General features: G+C 39.3%; 1 protein-coding gene across 1 annotated transcript; it reads right to left on the bottom strand.

The window, feature by feature from the left end:
• Window positions 1–9,521: 9,521 nt before the first annotated feature.
• Window positions 9,522–17,128, bottom strand: LOC149258632 (disease resistance protein RPV1-like). The gene is made up of 4 exons (XM_089426303.1): window positions 16,806–17,128; window positions 10,287–10,437; window positions 9,917–10,096; window positions 9,522–9,788 (listed from the first exon to the last, which is right to left on the bottom strand). The coding sequence occupies exons 1-4, from the start codon at window positions 17,126–17,128 to the stop codon at window positions 9,522–9,524; spliced, it is 921 nt and encodes a 306-aa protein (XP_089282429.1).
• Window positions 17,129–18,500: the final 1,372 nt, after the last annotated feature.

Here is an 18,500-nt window from a genome sequence, read left to right as displayed (position 1 = left end):
CTTGAGGTCAATGGTTTTTTGTAAGCCAAGACAAGTGCTTCATATTCTGCAGTGTTGTTCGTGCACTTGAACTCCAAGCAACTAGAAAGCAGATGTTTCCTCTGTAGCGGTCTATTAGAACACAACCAGCTCCAGAGACCTCCTGCGTTTTGGATCTATCAAAGTACATGTTCCACCTATCATCTGTACAAGGACCACTTACAACACTGGTACTACTGCCACTACTGCTACTACTACTTATTGTTCAAGTTTAATTTTCGCCATTTGGGCATGGAAGGAGGCCCAACTGTGTGTTTGGTGGGATAGGGGATGCCTCTATAAGATAGCACCCCAACTTTGTCTCTAGAAAGCAATTGTTGAACATGAGTTCTGCGAAAGCCAACAGATCGTTTTCTCCATTCAAGGGAGTCACGTTGTGCTTCATGTATCTCTATAGCAACACTTGGATCTGGTTGGTCCTACCCTTATACGGAAGCCATAAGCGTGATCAGTCAGTGGCAAAGTATCTTTGCAACTTGCTTGACTAGTCTCCGCTGAGAAATACCCCGTATGCTTTCGAGATGTCCACAATTACAATATTGATGCATTGATGAACTCACTCACTAGTTGTTAGTCGGACAATCACATTCCTAAGTTCACCAATTGCTGGCACACAAGTTTTGTCTAGTTGGATGATATGTGCGCTTGTCTTACTCCATTGAGCATTGATCTTCTTGGCGATGGAGAGTGGCATGACATTGACCGATACACCAGAATCATCTAAGCAATTGTGAACATTGAAGTTAAAGATTTCAAATGATAATAAGAATGGTGGGCATAGTGAGTTCGCCTCCTCCATTCAGAGTGTGTTAAGCACATAAGCGAGAGCATCAAGAGACCTACTAGATCCCTTGTTTGAAGAGGTGGTTTGACTAGTAGAAGTTTCCCCAAGTGCTCGTAGAAGAATGTCTCGTTGATTCATGATCTTTGTAAGTTCAAATAGAGAGATACTTTCACGAGTCTTGTTCATGTCTTATACAATGTTATAGTCTATTGTGAAAAGTATCACTGAGGTGTCCAAGGGTGGAACTGAATTCATGGTTTCCGATGGGATGGTTTTGTCTTTACTGCTTGTGGAAACACTTTTCGTTGAAGCTATCCTCCCGAACTTACTCTGAGTTTTATGTGTTGAGTCAACCAAAGGATCCACTTTCCTTAACACATCTTGTATTATTTTTTTCTTCGGTATCTCAATCACAGTGGCGGCCCCTTGACTTCTCAAGTTATATTGGTTATTTTGCTTTGGGGTCAAACCGTCACTTGGAGGATCCTTATCGGTGGTGGTCTTCTGGGTTGTGAGAGCGTACTGATACATGTTTACTACATGCCCAGTGCTTGGAGCTTCATCAGGTATAGTAGCTTCTTCTTCTTCATTGTTAGGCTCAACTTGCTCATCAACCATGATTGTGCTAAACAACTACATAGCCAGACTGCTCATTCCATGGTTCCATTCTGGGCACGTTCTTTCTGAATGGGGTTCATGGTGAAACATGCAGTATGAATCTGTAGCGATTTTCTCAAGGTTCAGAACCAGGTTGGAGCTCTGTGTAGATTTGACCAACTGGATGATGTTGTTGCTGCAATTGGAAGCTACATTTTTCTTTTGCAGATACCTTGGGGCCTACTGCTCACGGTAGTCTCACTTATCCTTTGTTTAAGTTTGGCCACTTCGGTAGTCAGGGACTTGACGAGACGAGTAAGGTTCTCAATATCACTTGCTTCCTTTTCCTTAGCCTTGCTCACAGAGGTTTGGGACCTCTTACCCGTGTCTTTGGAGTCCTTAGTGGGTTCATCGTCTGCAATGACTCCAATAGAGCATAGGTCTTTCTCCACGACAATAGCCTCTTCATAATAATCTGTTAATGATGGTTTCGCAACTCACTTGATGAACTGCGCAATACGAGTTGGTAGGGCATCAATGTAGTAGTCGACAAAGATGGAGTCGTGAGGTTTAGTGTTGTTTGAGAACTTTTTCAGAATACAGGTGAACCTCTGATTAAAATCTTTGACCTTTTCTCTCTGATCCATCTTGAGACTACCGAACTCCTTCAGTAACATGGCAGGGCTCTTGTCTTCAACAAACTTTTCAAGAAAAATCCTTTTGAATATCCCCCAATTCTAGATGGAATTTGGAGGAAGGTTGTGGTACCATACAGTTGCTCTGCCATCCAAGGTACATGGAAACAGTCTACATGCAACGTTATCGTAATGTACCTCGAGTGTCTACATGTGTAGGTAGAAAGTGTTTAAGTGATCTTTTGCCTTCATTGCTTTGTCAAGGTCATATTTCGTTAAGAGCTTGTCTGCGTGTCTTGGAATCTTGTGTAGGACACTCAGAAGTGCCAATGGGCCCTGAGTCATCCAATCCATATTTTGGTTTGCCATGTTGTCCTCTTCATTGTCCTCCTCTTTCTCTTCTGAATCTATTGGTTCCTCATATTCTTCTGCTCCTCCTTCGTTTCCTTCCCCTCTACCTCCTCCGTCGAACCCTGAACCCGAGAGTAAGAGGTTGTCCTCTTCTTCCTTTCGAAAAAGTGGTGGTTCCTCTTCTTTCTCCATAGCTTCTGCCAACTCCTAAAGAGTGGCAAAGATCACTTCTTCGACCGATGTAACTACTACTCCTGTGGGGGTAGTATTGTGATTCTTTTGAGAGTATGCAAGGGTGTACACTCCAGAATTAGTCTAACAACTTTTGCAAATTAATAGGTGATGGGATGGACAGCTCGGATTTGATGGTACGAGATTTCATGTTCAGGTTTGGGAGTTGAGAAAATACCAACTTCAAAATTGCGAGTAGGGGAAAGGAAGTGAATGTTACTGCCTTTACCAGAAAATGGATGAGTGGGGTCGGTGGGACAATTAGCCATAAATTACTAGCGACCCTCCTTATAGCGCCAGAAATGTTAATGGTGTTGGATCTGCCAACATTCTGGGGATCTCCCCAATATGAGGTCACAATTAAACCTCACACGTTTGGTGTAGGAGTTCCATTTGATATGATGGCTCGGTTTCCATATACTTAGAGATTTGCCTCGGCGCTTGCTGTTCAACACATGAGAGTGTTGCAATGGTACCTTCAAAAAGCAAGGTGAGTGTGCTTGTTGAGTGTGGAATGTAATTATGTCTAGGTTCTCTTACTGCAAATATGGGGAAGAAAAGTGAGCCTCTAAGTGAAAAGTAATAGTACCACCCAGGAAGAGACACATGCGAACCAGGAATGTCTATTCAACATCCAACGAAATAGTCCACAACGGATGCAACAGTCGGTAAAACCAAAGTAAAGGGGAAGATTTGTCCACCATCCAGCGAAATAGCTCACAACGGATGTGATAGTCGTTATAACCAATAAGCGAGAAAGGTTTGTATAGTATCCTGCGGATCAGTCCACAAGGATGAGAAAACAGTGATAAGCAATACAATACATTCCCAACAAGGTAAGTACTAAAACAACCGAAATAATTCAACTATCTTAGTACATGTGAAAGAAACATGAATTACAAATGCTCAAATAATAATCTTACAAACATCCATAAGCCATTCATGGAAACGTGTTGGCCTAAATAGGCTTATGTATTAAGCAAAAGCTCCAAGACACATATTTACATCATACATCACTAGCCCCAGTAGTTGAACATTGGAGCCACTCCTTTCTCCTCAAAGAATTGATAGAAACTCTCTATGCTTTGTGGGAGGAGCCAAGGTGAAAAGTCCTTGCTCATACAACGAGGGGGGTATATATAACCAATGGTGATGCTTAACACTTGTGACTCTTGGACTACCGGCTCATAATTGTTCAATTTCCTATGACTTTTCAACTGACATGACTCTTCATATTTTTGTGTGTCCATTCGACTTCCAATTTACATTACATTCAATTTACAATAGATATGGCCCATAATAGTGATGTGGCCTTTAACAACTCATGACACGACTTGACATGACACTGTTGACATGGACTAGCTTGTTGAGGTGGCAATGTCAAGTCGTTGTTGCTACTGAGTGATAGATGTGTTCTTGGATGTGCTCTCTCTTCTCCTCCGCATAGCTTGATGATGCGAGGTCTTCAATGATCTTTGGTCTTAAGTGGTGGTTGCATGCATGTGCTCCCTTTGCTTGTACTTGATAAGATTCTTTGTTAATCCAGTTGTAAGTGAGTCTTCTAGCATGTTCGCTCCTTCTTCATCTCCTTCATCATCTCGCCATGATCTAACAGTGTACTTGTTCCTGCAATTCACTCATGACGGGATGACATCAAATCCAAAACCCTCCTAGTCTAAGACGATGCATTGTTATCTAGGGGATGGGCCCGAGACATGTGACAAGATGGAAAGAAGGTCCAGTAGCTGCGCATTGCACAATTCCAAGTGACAGGGAGGGAGACTGGTTACTGAGACTGCGTAGAGCGCATCTCAAGCTTAGCTGAGGAATTCCTAAGCACAATCTTCATTGTCAGGAAAAATTGCGCAGAGGCCACTAGGAGATAGGATTGCATAGTTGAGACCATCAGTTGCTACTGTAAGGTGGGATCCTAGGAGGAAGGTCTACGCAGTTTGCATAGGCAAGGCGGGACTGCGCAACAAAGGGCCCTAGGAGGACAGATTTGCGTAGTTCTTCGGATGAGTGAGTCTCGACTAAGGGAGGACACTGGGAGACAGTTCAACGCAGTTTTGGGAGGCAAGGATGGCTTGGGTCTCTATGCATTACGGGGTTCCAACAGACATGGAGGGAGCTTGATGACTGATCTTGTGAAATTCACAGTGCAGGGCAAGCTTGAAGAAGCTACTATGCAATTCTTGGGAGGAAGGTAGTCTGCTCAACTCTCGAATTACGCAATGTAACTACCCCAGGGGATAGTGACTGCGCACTGCGTAGTTCCACGTAGTAGGGTTGCATCACTGAGGGTTGAGACTACGTAGTCCAGTCGAGGTCCGACGAACGAGAGTTGTTCGATCGGGAGGATTTTCCGAAAAATGGCTGTGTGGGATGCAGGTGAACTTGTAAGGAACTTGAAATTGTGATCACACACTTAGCATATTTTGATGACACGACAACATAGACCACCAGATCAACAAGACAAAGCATTACCCTTTGTGATACTGTCTAGAAGAAAAAGTGACAAGCGCGACATATGAGATAGACCCTAGGACGACCATGATGACACTTGTGCAACAATGCTTAAAACTTTGTGTATGAGTGCGACCGATGTTTACATAGCTAGGACAACTTGAACACACAAAGACAAACCTTCAAAAACACCAAAAAAGGACCACAAGCATGGTAAAACAATCAAACATGCCAAAAGACAACAGCTGGTCAAACAAGAAAGAGGGGTGAGAAGACTCTAAGAGAGCTCATGAAATGAACTCAAGTGTTTGCAACCATAAAGGGAAAAACCAAGGAAGGCTCTGAAATTTAAGTGCAAGCCAAAATTTTGGAGGGAGTTGCAGCCGCTACAACAGGTTGCATGCCAGTCGAAGCCTAGAATCTCAAGCCCCTGAAATGGTCTTCACCTGCATTTGTGTTTCTCCTTAAGCAATTTCTCTCTAAGCCTTCAAACCTTCTTCACCTCGCTCTCCTCTTCAACTCTTCACAAGCATAATAATGAACTCACTTTTCCTTTCTCCTTTTTTAGTTCCTCATAATGAGGAGAAACCCTAACCCTTTTGATCTATGGCTAAGATTAGATCTCAACTCTCATAGATCAATGGTGGAGATCTAATCTTCACTTGACCTCCTTTTTTCATGTGCCCCCTCATTAATGAGTCTCCTTAGTCACTTTGTAATTTTAAGTTGTACCTTGCACCTTTTCCCCATAGAGTCACTTCAAAAACATAAAGTGACTTTAATAACATAAAGTACATAGTATCAAAGTATCTCATAAAATGAATTTTATCACGTTACTTTAATAACCCATAAAGTCACTTACTAAAAAGGTGTTTTAATGTGTTTTTATGGGCAAAAAGTCTAAAGAACTAGGAAAAAACCTCCTTAGTTGCTTTTTTCAAGACTACTCTATATATTCCTTACCCTGTGAATTGTATTCCAGCATCATTAAATATGTATGAAGTCCCTAGTGAGGCGAGGATAACGAGATGTCTCTACAACCACTAGGAGAATGGTATCCACCACAAACACCTTTTCTTTCTCCAGCCATGCTTTGTGACGATTTTTCAAAAACTTCATATAATGATCATTGCTCCAATCACACAAAACCCACTTCATAAAAAAAATCTCGGTCACTTGGTATCCTATCAAACATGTCTCCACCCACATTTCTCGCAACCAGATAGTGTGAAGAATCAGCCAACACATGGAGCATCCATTACTGCATGCCTCAATAGGTGAATCGATTAGACTTTATGCACTGGTTCCTTTCTCTATTCATTCGTATATTTTTTCTACCATAAAAATCCATAACAATAGGTTGAACGTTACATTTATTGTGGACCACTTTGGGCCACACCATATAGGCTTTACCACGTTGGACAGATTGTGACGTATTACCATGCTGGGTAGCCTTACCACGTTGGACATATTGTAACATATCACCATGCTGGGTAGCCTTACCACGTTGGACAGATTGTGAGGTATTACCATGCTGGGTAGCCTTAGCTACTGCCTAGATCGAACTCCAGACATAAATGGAGAGCTCACAAACTGGTTAAAAAACACTTTACATGTATCCAATGGATCAAGCCACACGTGCTTCACATTCCAACACAACCCACTCCTCACTTATTGATTCCACCAAACAGTAAAAATACCAAGCAAACCACCAAAAAAATAACTTTCTGTACAAATTACAGTCAACAAATAAAATCAAACATGGATTTGGCACTTGGGATCACCACAGAAGGTAGCCCCCACAACGAACACGACTCAGGCATGGTTCACATGGCCTTTGGCTTACACAGTCCTCAACTCACTTGAATCACAAGACAACAATTCTCACAGGATAGAAGCTTGCACAACATGGTCCCCATAAGCAACACAACACACGCTTAACTCACATGGCCCTTGGCTTTAAGTTGGCCAAATGGCCCTCGACTCATCTTAATGCTTAACATTCAATAGCTTCACAATTTCAGACATCTCCACATGGCTCAAACTCACAATACACAATTCTTCTGGCCAAGGAGATTCTCGAAGATAATGATTTCCTTTTTCATCGAGGTCATTCACACCCAACATGGCTTCAATACATTCAACAACCTTAAGTCTCGTAAGAAACTCCATAGCACCGATACATCTCAGAAGTGCATGGTTCCAATGCTACAACATGATCAAACTTTCCGACTCAGTCTCCTCAAGAACAATAGTAGCTTCACGTCTCATAGGAAACTCCACAATGCTGATATACCTTAGCAGCGCATAGTTCCAATACTCGAAAACAAAACACGGTCAAACTTGTCGGCTTGGTCTCCTTAGCGACAATAGGCACAACAACAATGTCATGTTTCACAGGCAGCTCCACACAACACTTCATTCTTTCAACACTCCAGCAGCCCACACTTTCTCTTACTATCTCATACCTCAATCTCCTCTTTTGCTCGCACAGGTTTCACTTGGGCCCTCTTATGATGGAGTGAGGCCAGACTGCTGCCAGACTGCTCTAATACCAAATTAAGTTGGGAAGGCACTTTGTTTAATCAAATAATGTTAGAAATATTAATCCAAGAAACTTAACTTTAAGATAGGAGAATTATCTTAGACTTTATCAGTTTGTTGAGATCACATTCCATATTAGGAAGTTAACTAGCTCGAGAGAATCTCTCAACCAGTTAGGCCTTAACAACCTCTTGACTAACAAAAACATACTCCTTTGTGTAGAACCTAGAACTCTAACAATAATGACCAATATACTCATCATACACATAAACAACTAATAGTTACATATTCTATCAATTTCATATACATAGACAACTAATAACTACATATTCTATCAATTTCATATATATAATTTACCTTCATTTAATTTTATATCTTTAAAATAAATCTAATTTTTTATCAATTTAAAAATATTCAATAAATATTCTTTAAAAGTATATCTCTACCATTACTTATTAATTACAATTAGATTCTAAAATTATATTTCAAAATAAACACTAAACCAATTTCAAAATGGACCTTAACCATAGTTTTCCATAATTCTCCCTTTAATGTTTTATTTTTCTTACCTAGTATTCTATGATAAACTTGTAAACTCTTTTCTGACTTTTTCTGCATTTGACAGTACTATGTTTTCCATTTTTTTTATCAATACATCATTTGAATTGGAAACTTGGCAGGGTTTTAGTCTACATCATTTGAATTGGAAACTTGGTTATTCCAAGGTTTTAGTGCCATGAATACGGTAGCCATTCTCAGTTTCTCTTTCACTCTTACATCTTTAATCCAACATCATTTCCTAGTGCAAAGATAATTATTTTAAGAGAACTTCATTTTTAAAAATTAAGATGATCCTTTCAACCGAACTTCGCCATAGATGGTGAAGCCTCTCACCAGAACTTCTAACAACATGGTTTTAAACAACACTCTCTATTACAAGAAATATGCAAATTCAAAATGTCAAAAAAAAAAAGTTGATAAGTAAAAATGTAAGGAAAGTACAAAATTGCACATACCTGCAACTGCAGCATTTTTTCTATTTCAATTGCCAAACTAAGGCGTAGTGGCTTATCCATTGCCCGTAGATCTTGTCTAGTAATACGCCGTGCCAGTTCCCTGACTTGATTTTGCATTATAATTTTTGAACTATGCTGCTGTAACACTGGTGGCAGTCTTAAATGCCTTCCTGCATTTAAAATTTCAATATCATTTTGAGATTCTACATCGTTGTTGAAGTCTAGAAGGCATTTTTGACGGAGACTTTCGAGGCAGTCCCAAACGTCATTATGATAACTTAATCCCTTTAATACTCGAACTGCTAGTTCAACGTCTTCTCCCACGAAGAAACAACCCACGTCCAAAAGCATCTCCTGTTGTTCCATCTCCATAGCTTTGTAAGTCCATTTTAGTGCATTAATTACAGTGTCTGCTTCCATGAGTGGCTGTCCTTGAGAGAATTTTTCCAACTGCCGCTTCCAATACTTTCGGTCAAGTTTGCCAGCAAGCTGTTCCCCAAAAACTTTTAAGCATAGGGGCAATCCGCTGCAAATCTTCAAAAACCCCTCTACCTATTCTTCGTATCCTTCAAATGGATTTGATTGATGAAAAGCATGACGGCAGAACAACTCTCGGGCATGGTTCTGTTTCAATGGCTTTACATCATACAACAAAGTGTTTTTAAATGAGCCCCTCAGTATATCTTTATCACAAGATGTTATGAAGATCAGACTACCAGCCTCTATGGCATTCATATCCAGTAAACATTTTATTTTCTCGCTGTCATCCACCCCATCCAAAACAATCAAAATTTTTAATCCTTTCAGACTATTCCGTAAAATAGTCCTACCAATATCAGTATTCGGAATATCCATATCTTAACCCAAAAAATCACGAAAGAGTTGCCGCCGCAAATAGGTTAAATCAACTTTTTCTCTGACATTAAATAAATAAGAAGCCATGCTAAACTTTGAACGTCTCAATTTGAACATATGTTTCGCTAGAGTTGACTTCCCTATTCCATTTACACCGGCAATCCCTACCACTTTCGTGGAGCGTTGTTTTTGAATGTGATCATCCAAATCCTTCAACGCCTGATCGAGTCCAACTGGGTGAGTAGCGACCTCTAAAGGGTCCCATTTTACCTGTTTTGTTACAACATTTTCTATTTCCCTCGCAAACTTTCAATTTCCCTCGCAAACTCCCCGTAGTCACTGTAGACAAAAAATATTTTCAGGGCAACATAGTCACGGATGATTCAAGATCCACAAACATGATAGGTGATAAATAAGTTGAACATATGTTTCGCCAGAGTTGACTTCCCTATTCCATTTACACCGGCAATCCCTACCACTTTTGTGGAGCGTTGTTTTTGAATGTGATCATCCAAATCCTTCAACGCCTGATCGAGTCCAATTCGGTGAGTAGCGACCTCTAAAGGGTCCCATTTTACCTGTTTTGTTACAACATTTTCTATTTCCCTCGCAAACTTTCAATTTCCCTCGCAAACTCCCCGTAGTCACTGTAGATAAAAAATATTTTCAGGCTAACATAGTCACGGATGATTCAAGATCCACAAAGATGATAGGTGATAAATAAGTAGAGTATGTGTATTCACCTTTCTTTGGATTTGAACTGCAAACCTTTAGTCTCTGTGGCCTCTCGAAGTGCTTCCTTCCATCCCTCCACGACTTCCTGGGAGACTCTCCGTCTTGTTGGTGTTTGTAAAAGGCATCGGCATAACATCCCCTCTCAGTGTGACGAAGTTCCCAAGGCTCAACTGTTGGGAATTTTCTGCTAAATTCCAAAACAAAATAATGAACAGAGAATGATACTCTGTTTTTACACAGGATCTTTAACACAGGGAAGTAAAAAATTATTTGTTGAGCAGACAGAGTTTTTACACCCACAAAACAAACTTTGTATTCATTAATAGAAGACTGTTGTTACAAAACCATATTCCTCTCACAGAGGGATTAACACAAGACACTGCTTCAGATGCAGTTCCAAAACTTTCACTGTCTCTCATAAAAAAAATTACTCTGTCACTTTAGAAAATTTTACACTGCTGTGTGTAAAATTTCTTTACATTCACTGCTGTAAAAACAATCTTCAACTACGGAAAATTACATTCACTGCTGTGTAAAAAAAAACTTTCTTACATTTACTGCTGTAAATGTAATTCCTTACATATGCTGCTGCATTTCCATTACATTACATTTCAACCAAAAAAAATACATTCATTCGCACTCTGTGCGTTCTTCCCCTTTTTTGCTATCGCGCTGCTGCGCCTCTCTCTTCCTTTACATTACATATTACTATGAACAACTAAAACTAAAACATAACAAATACATTTTTACTATGCCCATACTTCTCGTGAGTTAAAAAACATTAAAATTAAAACTCTACCAACAATCTACGAACCGAAATAAATTGCATTAATTATTTTACTGGCAAACCGACGGTCAAACGAAACTTTTACTCCACGCAAGGTTCATGGATCAATGGCGGAGACCTGTACAGCAACTTGGTTTCAATCGGACGGTGGACAGCCTTCATTTTAATCGAACGGTTATCGCTTGAACAAAACAAACGAACATTACGTTCGGAGAAAATGGTTGTTTTGAAAACTGCCAGAGGACACGCGTCAAACAGCGTACAGTATCGGGGCCGTTTGAGAGAATACCACCGCTTGGAGAAAAGCAGTTCGATGAACGTACTGGTAGTTTTCAAAAAATTTACGGTCGTTGGTTTTTAATTGAGCTGCAGTTGAAATTACATTTCAACACTCCCCTTTAATTTCAACTGCTGGGTTATTAGTCATACCCAGACATTTTCTCAAAAATTCAAAAAAGAATTGTCCCAATGGCTTGGTCAGAATGTCTGCAACCTGCTCCTAAGTTCTGCAATGGACTAAAACAATTTCACCACTGTTCACCAATTCCCTGATGTAATGAAACTTTGTGTCAATGTGTTTTGTTCTCTTATGAAACACTGAATTCTTGGATAATGCAATAGCTGAGCTATTGTCACAAAAAATCACAGTTCCTTTTACTTGCTCTTGGCATAAGCTCCTTAACATCCTTCTCATCCAAACTGCTTGACATGTTGCTGTTGTAGCTGCTACATATTCTGCCTCTGCTTTAGATAATGCTACAATAGGTTGTTTTTTAGAAGCCCATGAAATGGCTCCTGAACCCATGTGAAAAACATAACCAGAAGTGCTTTTCTGATTATCTACACTTCCAACCCAATCACTATCAGTGTATCCAATTAAATCTGAACATCCTGAAGTAGTATATAAAATGCCAAACCTTTTAGTACCTTTAACATACCTCAGAATTCTTTTTGCTGCCTGCCAATTTGCTTCTTTTGGCCTCTCCATGAATCTTGAAATTAAACTAACAACAAAAATTATATCCGGCCTAGTTGCAGTCAAATACATGAGGCTGCCAACTATGCTCTTGTACAAACTAGGATCAAAATCCTTGCTGCTGTCCTCTTTGCTGAGTTTTAATCCCATCACTGTGGGAGTGATTGCTGCCTTCCTCTCCTGCATGTTAAATCTTTCCAACACTTCATTGACATATTTCCCTTGTGAGATAAAAATTCCATTTCCATTTTGTTCTACTTCTATTCCTAAGAAGTATCTCAGCAAACCCATGTCAATCATTTCAAATTCTTCTTTCATGACTGTTTTGAAGTTTTCAATAAGATAAACATCATTGCCTGTGAAAATAACATCATCAACATACAACACAACAATTAGTAATTTACCATCCTTTTCTATGATGTAGAGGGTGGGTTCTCCCTCACACTTTTCAAATCCATTTTCTAGTAGATAAGAATCTATCCTACTGTACCATGCTCTTGGTGCTTACTTTAGCCCATAAAGAGCTTTCTTCAATCTGCACACTTTGTGCTCTTGGCCTTTCTTTTCATAGCCTAGAGGTTGTTCAATGTAAACCTCCTCCTTTAACACTCCATTTAGGAATGCTGACTTCACGTCCATTTGGTAAACTTTCCACTTGTTTTGTGCTGCTATGGACAGCACTGCTCTCACTGTTTCCATTCTAGCAACCGGTGCAAAAGTTTCCTCATAGTCTCTCCCATGTTGCTGCTTATATCCTTTGACAACAAGTCTTGCCTTGTGTCTTTCTATTTTGCCTTTAGCATTACTCTTGGTCTTGTAGACCCGTTTAACTCCAATGACTTCCTTTCCTTTTGGTAGTTCAACCAAATCCCATGTCTTGTTTCTTTCTATGGCATTGATCTCCTCATCCATAGCTTCTATCCATTTCTTATCCTTAATTGCCTCTTCGAAATAAATAGGGTCATCAACATGACAATATAATGCAAACAAAGAATTCATACCTTCATTTGCTGCCTCTTGTTCATAAATCTCACTTAAATTTCTAAACTTTTTACCTCTTTCATTTGGTGTGCAAGTGCTTGAAGAAGCACTTGAATTTCCTCCTTGTGGTGTGCTTGGAGAAGCACTCTCATTTCTCCTCAAGGGTGTCCCTTGCTGTCCTTGTGTTGGTGCTACTGTTTGGAATGTATTTCAGCCATCTCCTCATCATTTTCATCATGTGACAAAGAGCTTTTAACATTCACTGTTTTCTCTATGCTTCCATCCCAAGCTTCCTCCTCAATGAACTGAACATCTCTACTCACAATGAGCTTCTTGGTGGATGGGTTATACAACCTGTAAGCTTTGGATTCCTCACTGTATCCAATGAATATACATTTCTCCCCTTTGCTGTCCAACTTCTTCCTTATCTGATTTGGAATGTGTGCATAGGCTACACAACCAAAAACTTTCATGTGGGTGACTCCTTGCTTTCTCCCACTCCATGCTTCTTCCGACACTCTGTTCATCACTGCTTTTGTAGGGCATCTATTCAAAATGTACGCTGCACAATGTACAACTTCAGCTCAATAATCATTTGGCAAATGCTTTTCCTTTAACATACTCCTCGCCATGTCCATGATTGTCCTATTCTTCCTTTCAGCAACTCCATTTTGCTGCGGGGTGTACCTAGCTATAAACTGCTTATGAATTCCATTTTCTCTACAAAAACGTAGAAATTCCTTGGAGATATACTCACCTCCTCTATCAGTTCTCATAACTTTGATATGCAGCCCGCTTTGGTTTTCCACAAGTGCCTTGAAATTGCAAAATCTTTCAAACACTTCACTTTTGTTCTTTAGGAAATAAACCCAAGTTTTTCTAGTAAAATCATCAATGAATATTAGAATATAATGGTTGCCTGCAAGTGATGGAGTTTGCATCGGTCCACATACATCTGAGTGGACAATCTCTAAGGGTGCTTTTGCCCTTATGCTTTTCCCTGATGGAAAACTTTCTCTGTGTTGTTTCCCCAAGATGCAACCTTCACAAAGGTTGTCTGGTTTCTCTATCAATGGTAATCCTCTTACCATTCCTTTTCTACTCAACAAGTTAAGACCTCCAAAGTTGAGATGTCCAAATCTCAAGTGCCACAACCAATTTTCATCTTTTGGTTCGCTTTGATAAGCCTCTTGAGTCACTGCTGCAATTACTTCTTTATTTTTCAAATCTGCCTTCATTCTGAGAGGGAACATCCTGTTCCTTGTCATCTTCACTTCAACAATACAACATTTGCTGGGTGCTTTATCCATGATGGTGCATACATCATTCACAAAGAAAACATTGTAACCCTTTTGAACAAGCTATCCAATACTTAAGAGGTTACATTTCATTCCAGGAACATAATAAACATCTGATATGGTTTTCTTTTCACCTTTCTTTGTTAAAACATTTACCTTTCCTTTTCCCATAACAAAAACTTTACTATCAGTCCCAAGTGTGACTTGTGACTTCACACTCTGATCTAACTTAGAAAACAGGGCTATGTACCCTGTCATATGGTTGTTGCAACCGGAGTCTAAAAACCATATATCATCACTCTTTGTTTTAGCCATATTACAAGCTAACAACAAATTATCTTGGCTAATATTTTCCCTAGTGAAATTTGCACTAGATCTATTACTCATATCTTGTTGTTTCTTCCTACATTCATTTGCATAATGCCCATATTTTTTACAATAATAACATTGGACATTGGATTTTTCATACCTTTGTCCTTGAGCATGATGTTGTCCACTTTGTTGGCTATTGCCATGGCCTTGGTTCTGATTTGGATTGCTGCCTCTTCCTTGTGCATTTGCTGGACTGTTTCTTCCACCTCTATTTTGGCTTCTACCTCTTCCTCTCTTGTTTCCTCTACCTTGACCTCTTCCTTTTCCAAAGGACATCTAGGTCTTAAAGGCATGTTCTAGAGATGAGTTTTCATTTCTACTCAATCTCTGCTCATGTGTTATCAGTGATGCATGTAGTTCATCAATTGAGAAGTTTGTGAGATCCTTTGTTTCTTCTATGGTGGTGACAATCACATCGAACTTTGAGGGTAGGACCCTCAACAGTTTCTCTATAATCCTCCTTTCTTCAAGAATCTCTCCATGAGACCTTATCTGTGTGACCAGACCAATCACTTGTGTGAAGAATGAGTCAATATTGTCTAACTCCTTCATGCAAAGATTCTCAAAATCTCTCCTCAGCAACTGTAGTTTTGTTGTCTTCACTTTCTCCATGCCTTGATAGGCTGTCTTGATGGTTTTCCATGCTTCTTTGGATGTCTTAGCTACTGCTATCCTTGTAAACACACTCTCATGCACTGCTTGATATAAAAATACGAGGGCTTTTGAATCCTTCTTCTTATAGCTCTTCAACAGATCTTTCTCTGCCTGAGTTAACCTATTAAACTCATTTTCATCTGTTGGCTCTTCAAATCCATCCTCAACAAATTCCCATAAATCTTGTGAGGCAAGCAAAGCCTTCATGGTTATTGCTCAATAGTCATAGTTTTTCCCATTAAACTGAGGGAGCTGAGTATTAAAGATACTCATGCTAGTGTTGGTGCTGGAGCCAGCCATTCTTGCACTCTTAACTATGCTTCAAATATTTGACTATGTATTTAAAAGAACTCACTGTCCTCAACAAAAAACTAATTTGAGAAATACCTTCACTGAGTCTTCACTCTGTTGGAGAAGCTATTGCAACAAGAAACCCTTCCTTCAGCTTCTTTGACACCTTCAAAGAGCCTGGACAAGCTCTGATACCATTGTTGGGAATTTTCTGCTAAATTCCAAAACAAAATAATGAACAAAGAATGATACTCTGTTTTTACACAGGATCTTTAACACAAGGAAGCAAAAAATTATTTGCTGAGCAGACAGAGTTTTTACACCCACAAAACAAACTTTGTATTCATTAATAAAAGACTGTTGTTACAAAACCATCTTCCTCTCACAGAGGAATTAACACAAGACACTACTTCAGATGCAGTTCCAAAACTGTCACTGTCTCTCATAAAAAAAATTACTCTGTCACTTTAGAAAATTTACACTGCTGTGTGTAAAATTTCTTTACATTCACTGCTGTAAAAACAATATTCAACTACGAAAAATTACATTCACTGCTGTGTAAAAAAAAACTTTCTTACATTTACTACTGTAAATGTAATTCCTTACATATGTTGTTGCATTTCATTACATTACATTTCAACCAAAAAAATACATTCATTTGCACTCTGTGTGTTCTTCCCCTTTTTTGCTATCGCGTTGCTGCGCCTCTCTCTTCTTTTACATTACATATTACTATGAACAACTAAAACTAAAACATAACAAATACATTTTTACTATGCCCATACTTCTCGTGAGTTAAAAAACATTAAAATTAAAATTCTACCAACAATCTACGAACCGAAATAAATTACATTAATTATTTTACTAGCAAACCGGCAGTCAAACGAAACTTTTACTCCACGCAAGGTTCATGGATCAATGGCAGAGACCTATACCACAACTTGGTTTCAATCGAACGGTGGACAACCTTCATTTTAATCGAACGGTTATCGCTTGAACAAAACAAACGAACATTACGTTCCGGGAAAATGGCTGTTTTGAAAACTGCCTACGGACACGCGTCAAACAGCGTACAGTATCGAGGCCGTTTGAGAGAATACCACCGCTTGGATAAAAGCGGTGCGATGAACGTACTGGTGGTTTTCAAAAAATTTACGGTCGCTGGTTTTTAATTGAGCTGCAGTTGAAATTACATTTCAACATCAACGTCGCAGAATATGGGTATAAACTTGTGTTCATGAGATGGTCTCAACATCCAACACAGATCATCTAAGCACCAGCGCGAATGAGCATAATTCTGAGAAAAAATTACAAGGTGAACTGAGGCACTGCTAATGGCTCCTCGGATTGCAGGGGAAAGATTCATTCCGGTATGCAGTTCTTCCTTATCCAGGAAGACGCGCAACCCATAGGGTTTGAGGTTATGGTAAATGAGGCTCGCAACATTATTCTTGGTGTCTGGTCCGCGGTGGTTGATGAATACTTGGTATTGTTCTTCCTCTGTGACTTGCTCCATACTTGATACCTCTTACAGATCGGATCAGATTGGAAGACCAAGGAAATGCTTCTTCAACCAGAGAAATAAAGGCAATGAAACCTAAAGAAATGCCCAAAGATGCTGAGGACTTTGAATAGATCAAAAGGTCAAAGTCATTAAAATAGTTGCGCAGGGGTAGGGTGCGTACGTAGTGAGGTTTTCATCTGACCTAACTTTATTGTCGATTTCTAGAATATTTTGAGAATCGGGATATTCGCACCCATGATAATTGGCACATAATGTGATTTCTCAAAGTTTGGTTGTGAAGGCCTGCCGGTTTGCATGCGGCTTTATCCAAAGGGGGCCACCACATTTGAAACAGTTTGGGATGTGAGGAAAGCCATTAGGGAAATGAATGAGGTGTAACAAGATGACTAGGTTGGTCAAAGGATGAACAACATATTCATTAGAGGGGATGATGGGTCTCCCAAATATGTATAATTTAACGCCCATCTAACAATCGTTTTTCATACTTAGACTTTCCTTTTCCACTTAATAATGTCTTTTCCAACTTTAATATGTTTTTAGTAGGGTTCAGAGATAATTGTTATATCATGTGTGCTTGATGGATTAAATGTGTAGGATTTTGAGGATATATTATGCAGATCATGTAGGAGTCCAGTAGGAGAAGATTATGGGGCTTGTACCCTACTATAGGATAATCACAACTTAGTTGGCTCAAGGAGATTTACTACCTCCCTATGGTTGCAAGGACACCAAGGAAATACATCCACATTTTTAGGGATTTTGGAGGGTAGTAACCCTTTGTTCAAGGAGGCTTCATCTCAAGAACTTTTTGTATAAATAAGGGACCTTAGTATTCTAGTAGGGATTCAACACTCTAGAGGAAGATGTTCAACATTAGAAAAATGCTTCTACCTATTATTCCAATTTGGCATGCTTCATGTATGAACACTTTTGAAGATTGATGAAAATCACTCTTTTGTTGTTAGTGTGGTTCTCTTCTAAGGGACCTAAGTATCCTTGGGTTAGGTCCCAACCCAAGTGCTCAAGCCACCTTCTTGTACATTTTTTTCCTTTCATTTAGTTTAGTTATGCTTGTTTGCTAATACCATCTCTGAAAAAGTATTGTCTTTGTAGGGTTTATAAGTGAGCTCCTTTTTTAGTTTGTTGATGTGCCTTGTTCTAATAAACACAAAAATAGTTTCTCTTATGTAGTAGCAATATTTATTTATATTTCGACTCATCCTTTCCATCATTTTACTTTTCTACACATTAGTAGTTTATCAATTGTTTATGCGCCTTGCTTTTATCAATTGACAATGAAATTTGCTTTCAGAAAGATGAGCTTATTTCATAGGAAAAAATAGTGTTGTTTTTGTGCATTTAT

The sequence above is a fragment of the Pinus tabuliformis genome, chromosome 6 (genome assembly GCF_031772625.1).
Source record: "Pinus tabuliformis cultivar Carrire ecotype Pingquan chromosome 6, CPIR1, whole genome shotgun sequence".
In the NCBI taxonomy this organism is placed as follows: domain Eukaryota; kingdom Viridiplantae; phylum Streptophyta; class Pinopsida; order Pinales; family Pinaceae; genus Pinus; species Pinus tabuliformis.
Note: the sequence above shows the minus strand (reverse complement) of the source record. Positions and strands in the feature narration are given on the sequence as shown.

Bases quoted from the DNA above. Each gene is read 5' to 3' on its own strand.
- LOC149258632 (XM_089426303.1), bottom strand. From the start codon at position 17,128: ATGGAGCAAGTCACAGAGGAAGAACAATACCAAGTATTCATCAACCAC. The intron at 10,438-16,805 runs GTAATTTCAACT...GGAATTTAGCAG, and splicing joins TGCGACGTTGATGTTGAAAT to AAAATTCCCAACAGTTGAGC. The intron at 10,097-10,286 runs GTTTGCAGTTCA...GTAACAAAACAG, and splicing joins AGAGGCCACAGAGACTAAAG to GTAAAATGGGACCCTTTAGA.